The sequence below is a fragment of the Papaver somniferum genome, unplaced genomic scaffold, assembly GCF_003573695.1.
Source record: "Papaver somniferum cultivar HN1 unplaced genomic scaffold, ASM357369v1 unplaced-scaffold_0, whole genome shotgun sequence".
NCBI classification, from domain to species: Eukaryota; Viridiplantae; Streptophyta; class Magnoliopsida; order Ranunculales; family Papaveraceae; genus Papaver; species Papaver somniferum.
The window spans coordinates 1,750,145-1,757,906 of record NW_020618823.1 but is presented as its reverse complement, the minus strand read 5'-3'; the positions used below and the strand labels follow the sequence as shown (position 1 = coordinate 1,757,906).

At 36.1% G+C, this 7,762-nt stretch overlaps 1 protein-coding gene across 1 annotated transcript; it reads right to left on the bottom strand.

Annotated features, from left to right (window-relative positions):
• Window positions 1–1,870: 1,870 nt before the first annotated feature.
• On the bottom strand, window positions 1,871–4,205 carry LOC113325901 (protein UPSTREAM OF FLC-like). Its single transcript, XM_026573763.1, has 4 exons — window positions 3,687–4,205; window positions 3,405–3,587; window positions 2,537–3,311; window positions 1,871–2,370 (listed from the first exon to the last, which is right to left on the bottom strand). Exons 1-4 carry the CDS (start codon window positions 3,949–3,951, stop codon window positions 2,232–2,234), a joined length of 1,362 nt encoding a protein of 453 aa, XP_026429548.1. The 5' UTR covers window positions 3,952–4,205; the 3' UTR covers window positions 1,871–2,231.
• Window positions 4,206–7,762: the final 3,557 nt, after the last annotated feature.

Here is a 7,762-nt window from a genome sequence, read left to right as displayed (position 1 = left end):
AGATATGTTATATCCAAGTTGCGTTGCCAATTATACCCCTAATGCATAACCCGTCATGCATACATTTTTAATAATTTCATATAATTATGGATGTCACGGAAATGATTATGGGTGTCACGGTACCTAAAATTAATTGTGGGCCTAACAATGTGGATATTATTTTTTTGGGGTCAACCCTCTAATTTTCCCCTTAATAATTGTTTTCTAAACTCCCATACTCATCGAGAGACATAGTCAGAAGAAACCCAAAAATCTTCCGAGAAACAAAATTTTGTTCGCAATACTAGCAATGAAAGTATTATTACACGATTCCAAAGTATGGCAATACGTCGATGTATTGTTGAATTCAATAGTAGTTGGTTTTTGTTTTGTAAGCATATAGCATTTTTTGGATGTATCGAAAACTAGTAGGCATTGTAATATACAATCTATTATGTGTAATGGAAAAAAAAATTGGCTACATCTTTTTGTTTAGATCCACAGTTAATAATAATAATGACAAGGAGCAACCTATCTAATTACAAAAAGTTGGGAGACAGTCGAGCGACAAGCTGAGCTTCTATATCTTTCTTAATAGAAATTCTTAGTCTATGAGATAGAGAACTTCCTATTTTAAAGTTAACGTCATGACTAACCATAGGTCCACAATATTCTCACCAAGCTCGCCAAAAGTAGTGGAAGCAAGAATACAAAAACCATATATGTTGTGTATTATTCTGTCTTGAAATCCTGGATTTGTGTGCAGTAAAAATAACTATTGTTAGTCAACCTTACTATTTTTGGAGTGCACTATAAAGAAATTATTATCCAGTATAGTTTAGGATTCCGGTTGCTTTATGTGTCTTTTCTTTTTGAAGAAAGGTTTAAAACTATTCCAAATTGAAGAAAGGAGTAGACACTCTGGAAGAACGAAGCTGGTGCAGCCGTGCAGGCATGCTATAAGGGTTTGCCAATTTAATGCAAATAATAAAAAAAAAATCTATCAAATGCAATTATCGCCACCCTTTTCGACTCATAGTCTAAAAGTTTGCTCATCTTTTTGAATCAACAAAATTGTGTTTTTCCTTGTCTTCCGCGAATCAAAGAAGTAAAGATTGCTTGTTGAACACGGATGCTGCAATGTTGAAGTGGGTCTTTATTCCAGCTGCAGAAGCCCAATTAAAAAAACCACACTTTTTAAGTCAGCCCAACTTCATTGGTGGAACGGCTAGCATCTGTAACTGTCCTTTTATCCTCTGGGAATTCCTTAAATATCTCAGGATTAATGCCATTGACGGGCGCCACCAGAGGCAATATGTTATTTGGGCATCTGAACTTCATCTCTCTTTTAGTTTCCTCCAACTTCTTAAAATTTGTGTATGCTAATTTTGAGATTTAAGATAATAATTTTTTTTTTCCAGTTTATACAAATGTCTGTTCCAGTTGCCTAAGATATAAGTAGACCATTAGCGTACATGCTTACCATTTTCATAAATTATGTGCATCGAACAAAATTTATAAACAATTATCATGTTTTTCTAGTGGATGTATCATCTATCACGTTCCGCACCATCTCACGTTTTTTCCCCTTTGTTGGGACACCCAATCTGTTTGTAGTGTCCAAGTTTGCTGAGTGAGCTCTCATTCATTCATTCATTCTTTATTTTATTTTATTTTATTTTTTGGTTGGAGTTTCCGGTCTCCCGGTCTGAGCTCATTCATGATTTACTTTTCTTGGAGTTTCCCGCTTCCTGATCATCGGATTAAGGAACGTTGCAAAGATAAAATCTTGAAAAACATCATCAAGAGTCAGTTTGTCAGCCAGTGTAATTAGTGCACAGCTGAGACTGGTTTCAATCAACACCGAAGAGGAACAGTGATCTCCATTTCTTTACAACTGCAGTACCATTGAGAAAATAGATAAAGTCATAACTCATAGAACTTACTTTAGGATGAATCCCAAGGTTCCTACTACATGTTGTTGTCGTCGTCTAAAGTCGTGGATGCCATTAACTTGTTCTTTCACCTCCATGACTTTCTTCTTATGACAAGCTTACAAGTACAACAATAACATTGTCAAGCGCTCTGCTCTGCTTGACTGACTACTTACTTTCTTGAGATCATGAAATCCAACTACTCCTTTTTCTCTATCGAGTACAAACTACACGTTAAATCATACTACTAGTACTACATCTCAATCAGCCAAAAGATATCATCATGTACCACGTACAAAAACATCTACTTGTTTGCTACTATTTGTTGTTACATGTCAAGATTGGAATACAATAATGTCCTCCTCCTCCTTTCACGTTTTTCTTCTTCTTCTTGCTTTCTTCCTCTTCATCCATGGAGGAGGATATTGGTTCCAATCCTAATCCAGATTTCCTGCTCCTGCCACAAACAAACAAAAAACTAAAAATCAATCCCAAATGAAAATAACAATAAAATGGTATTATTCACCCACAAATACGGTACTAAATTTAAAATATCCCGTTATGTCTAATGTAAGTAAACATAACTCACGTTAGAGTGAGGAAAGAGAGTAATATACACTGACCTTTCTTCGTTATAAGAAGACGATTTCTTCAAGCGAGATGACTCAGTTCCTTCACGGACTCGGTCATGCTCTGTGATTGACTCAACGATACTCCCACTGAAATACTCTTTCTCTTCAGATTGTGGGTTCCCAAATCTTGGGTTCTCAGACATGTAATTGATCTCAACATCTTCTTCTTCTTCACTCATTTTGATTGCAGTATTAATATTCTTACAAAGAACACCTCTATGGAGATTGCTACTGCAATTACTCTTTCTTGCAGCAGCCACCACAGGAGGGGGAGGAGGAGGAGCAGGCATTAGACGCCTCTGGGAAGATGCATTTCTTTCTCTCATAGCATTTGAACTACCACAAGCAATGAGTTGAAATAAAACAGAACTCCGAGTTGACTCAGTCACTGAGCCATGATGATCATCAGTTTTCGGTGTATGATGATGAGTTTTTTCAGATATTGTTGAAGAAGATGAAGGTGGTGAATAGTTATTGGTATCTTCAAGAGTGATTTCACTGGGGTTATTGTTGATTTGGGTTTTGATGAGTTCATCTTCTTCTTCTGTGGAGACTCCTCTTGAACATTGAGATGATGATTTGGTTGAACTTGTACTATTCTTTCTTACTTCTTCTTCTTCTTCATCATCATCATAACTCTCTGTTCTGTTCATGAATCCTAGTTCTGTTTCTCTGTTCTCAGATGGAACAACTTGTAATCTTCTCTTTGAATGATACTTTGGTTCTGGGTTTTGTTTTTTGGTCACTTGAATCTGTTGAAATTGTTCTGCAAAACCCACAAAATCGAAATTCAGAAAAATGGGTTTAACATAATCACAGAGAAAAACAAAATTGACAGGACTAATTGATCATGAATTACCTGAACATCCTTCAATCAATTCAGAGCCTTTGAGAATATACTCAGCTCCATCAGCTGGATAGATTATGTCATTATCAGACAAATCATTCCATACATACCCATTCTTATAGCTCCTTTTGCAAGACCATGAGAACATAGAAGGCATTGATTTACCTCTAAGAACAATCAGCCTATCAATGAAATCTACACAAAAACAGAGTAAATAGTCAAAAAAAAACAGAGTAAAGAAAAGCAGAGGACTGTGTTGTGAGTAAGAAGGGTTTAAGAAAGGTTTTAAGTTACCTTTAAGACGAAGATGTTGAGTAGACAAATGAGTAACTTCAACAAAATGAGGATGTTCTAGCTGACCATTACTTCTACAGATATAATACAAAACCTGAACTTTCCTAAACGGTTTACTCATCACCACATTGTTATTCATCGTCATCTTTGGTTGCTGCTGCTGTTGATGATGATGATGATGATCATATGATAACCTCACTCTCTCTGGACTCATTTTGTTTCTGTTTCTAACTGCACTAGCTCTAGCAGTAGCTCGAATATCCATTTTTCTCACCTTCTTTCCCTGTTAGATTTTGAGGTTTCAAATTTGAACAGAAAGATTGCAATCAGAATGTTGTGTTTGGGTAGATTTAGTTTGACTTCACACTACCACTACTATTTAATCTCCTCTTACTTGATGCAGACGTTGAGAGAGAGAGAGAGAGAAAAACATAATCGAGGAGATGAATAGTGATGAACAGAACAGATTGCTTATTTTCTTTCTGCTCGTGAAAAAGGGTTCAGTTCAGGGTTCAGAGAGTGGATGCTGACTTATTGCTCTGTTTAGTGTTTAGACACTGAGGCAAAAAAGCGTTATCCAGGAAGGGCAAGCATATTTTGGTGTTATTATAGTAAGCAACAACATCGATCCAATAAGACAACTTTTGGGGCCTTAAAAAGAATGCAGGGCCTTGTCTTGATCAAACACCAGCTAATATACTGTAGGGAAATTTGGCTCACGCCCAAAAAAAATAATATTTTTATTTTCAGACCCATAATTAATTTTAGATACCGTGACACCCAAAATTATCCGAAATTATTAAGAATCAATACATAATTCGTTAAGCATACTATTTTTTCAGACATAACTCGTTATGCGTCCTAATTTTTCAGGGGTATAATTGGCAACGCAATTTGGATATAACATATCTAAAAATCCGCGCCTTGGAATTTTACAAATTTTATATCGTTGGAAATCTTTTTAAAAGAGCTACACAACGAGTACAAACAAAAATTTCAAATTTTTGTTTTTCACGAAAAGGTCGGAGGTTATCATCGTTTTAGGGAAAATTTCCGAAAACTGACTACATATTCATTATGCATCCTCCAAAACAGATGCATAACACATTATGCAGACGCATAACGAATTATGCAACCATTTTCTCGACTGCATAACAAAGTTATGCATCTATAACGAGTTATGTAGACATTGTTTTGGTTGATTTTAGTCCATACATAAAAAAAAATTGATGCATAATTGGTTATGCAGCCATATTTAAGGATGCATATCAGGTTATGCATCCATTTTCTCGATGCATAAAATATTATGCAACAATTTTCTCGATGCATAATGCATTATGCAGCCGTATTTTGGATACATATCAGGTTATGCACCCATTTTCTCCACTGCATGATGCATTATGCATCAATTATCAATTTCACACAAAATAACAAAGATGCCGGATAATGTGTTATGCATCCATTTTTTGACTGCATGACATGTTATGCACTCATAACAGCATCATCATCTTCTTCTTCTTCTTGTTCTTCTTATTCTTCGTTGTTCATCATCCAAGCTCAAATAAGCTTTATTATTATTCCATGTATTTTCTAGATCTAAAATTAACTTTTCTTCCTGTTCTACTTGATTGAAACCATTACAAAACCCTATCTCCATCTCAGAACACATCTCAGATCCATCTTCTCAATCAGAATACCTAATTAAAAAAAAAACAAACCATTCATGCATCTTTCGGAAATAACAAACAGCAAGATCTCGATTCATCTGAGAACATCACCTCAAACCCTAACTTTTGATTTCATTCATCTATTGTTTACAATCTTCATGTGGTTATACTGTCTATCAATATTATTGATCGTAAGTCACCGTTGGGAGGAAGAAAAGAAAAATAATTGAAGAAGAAATTCCCATGAAGAACAAGAAGAAGAAGAAGAAGAAAAGATAGGAAGAAACCAAATTTTATAAATTGTGGGTTTGGGAGAAATTTTCTCACGAAAATTAGGTGTGCGCGTGAACTTTTCCGCCCGTGAATTTCACGGTGTACAAAATCTGTAGAATGGGTCTCCTGTATTTTCACTATACTGTACTTCCACGGTTATTGTGGGGGACCTTTAAGTTGTAGGGGGGGTCTCATCGGTTGTGGGGGTGCTCTCATGGCGGCCTACGATGCACTTGAACTGGTCATTTCTCCCGGGAGAGACGTTTATATTGTGAGTCAAAGTGCATCAAGGTACCAAATATTGGGCCTGCCTGCCTGAATTATGTCATATCTGCACATGCCATGTGGTAGTCACTTGACTCACATGTAAGTTGCATGCATTTTTCTATCATTCTTTCCCTCTGTTCCCTGCATGCACCCGGCCTTTGTGAACAGTAAAAACCTTTTCGTGTGGAGATGAATAAACTCAGAAGCGTAGGACCAGTATATCACCACCATCAACAGTTAAAATTTGAAAACTCAGTAAGCAATTTATCAAGAGCAGAGACATGCTCTGTGTTTGTTTGAAATCCTAGCTTAGGTGTAACACACATGTCTATGCAGCTCAGGCTCAGTATTGGCAGGCAGGCAGCTGACCTTGAATTCTATATTAAAAAGATAAAACCTGCTGATCCAAGTAACCATACGAGGGGTGAAATAAATAGTCAAAACCGATCCGTACAATGGTGGATCGGCCATAAACAAATCAACTGGACCAGGAATTCTCTTCTACCCATGCATGCATATTGCACATCAGATGAGATAGTGATTTGCTGCTCTCTGTCTGTATAGCAGTGGTACTTGATAGAGAAAGGAATTCAAACAAAAGTGGGAAAGTAAAGAGACCTCGACTAAAGTGAAGCCTTGGATGTATATTGAATTCGTGAGGTCGCATCTTAGATGCTACTTATTGCTATTAAGCTATAGTTTTACGGCAGGAGCTAGAGAGGAAGACAATGACAATGAGATGATGATCGAGAATGGAAAAAACGAATGCTTCTTATTTACTGCTGGTTAAAGAAGAAATCTCATAGCCTGCCTAGCCTGCCTAGAAACTATGGATTACTATATGAAAAGAGAGTATTAACTATAGGCTGCTACATTTGTGTACTCTACGGAATGCTTATATCTAAAAATCACCCATCTGTAATACTACTATATTTATCTAACGTCTTATCATCGCATTTATGATTATTTACCTCCCAGGGTGAAAACACAGTGCAGTGACTAGGTTCTGGTTCATTTCATTTGGGATAAGAAATGACATTAATTAGTATGTAATATTTTTCAAATCTAGGCGTATTTGCTAGCTAGTTAGATGTTTTTTTTTATTTAATGGTAATTCTTGGCTTTGCGGTCTGAATTAGAGGGGTTTTAGTTCCAAAAACATTTGAATAACGCAATTGCATGTGCAAATGTATTCACTTTTTTTTAAGTAAATCAAAAAATTTATGCGAAAGGGTTTTCCTTTTATTTTCTTTTTGGAATATATTGAGAAAATCCAAACTGCCAAAGGTGGTTAAAGGAGCACCAAAGAGATACAAAAAGAAAGAGGGTATCATCAAAAGAGAAGGTAACATGATGGTTTGTCCCTAGATATTCCATCCCAATTTGAAAAAGGAATCCATGGAAATCATAACATCTTAAAAGCGGCTTTATGGATTTAAAAAAAGAATTCAACGTTTTAATTATGAGAATATATATATATAAGATCTTGCTGCTCTTCATTAGTTTTTGATTTGCTTCAAAAACACCTTTTGTATCCCCGGTTTCAGGTAGTCCACCGAATTGCAAAAACGATAGACACTTCAAATTTTATCTCCTCCTCCTATGATTCCATAATTGATATTCAAGCTAGTATTCAAGTTTTTAGAGACATCTAACCACACACTAGGGTTGGTCGGCCGATCAATCAACATACTTCATTAAGCTTTCTCACGCTAAGACAGCATATCAGTAGGTTCACAACCAATATAGGCGGCATACTAGAATCAGTCTAGAGTTTCCTCTTGTTAATTAATTAAATTCTAGTGCAACAATAAAACAATATTAGATTTTGTGCCCGTGCTACGTCTGGGCGGCTTCGCAAACTTGGGT

Bases quoted from the DNA above. Each gene is read 5' to 3' on its own strand.
- LOC113325901 (XM_026573763.1), bottom strand. From the start codon at position 3,951: ATGGATATTCGAGCTACTGCTAGAGCTAGTGCAGTTAGAAACAGAAAC. The intron at 3,588-3,686 runs GTAACTTAAAAC...GTTTTTGTGTAG, and splicing joins TCAACATCTTCGTCTTAAAG to ATTTCATTGATAGGCTGATT. The intron at 3,312-3,404 runs GTAATTCATGAT...TGGGTTTTGCAG, and splicing joins ATTGATTGAAGGATGTTCAG to AACAATTTCAACAGATTCAA.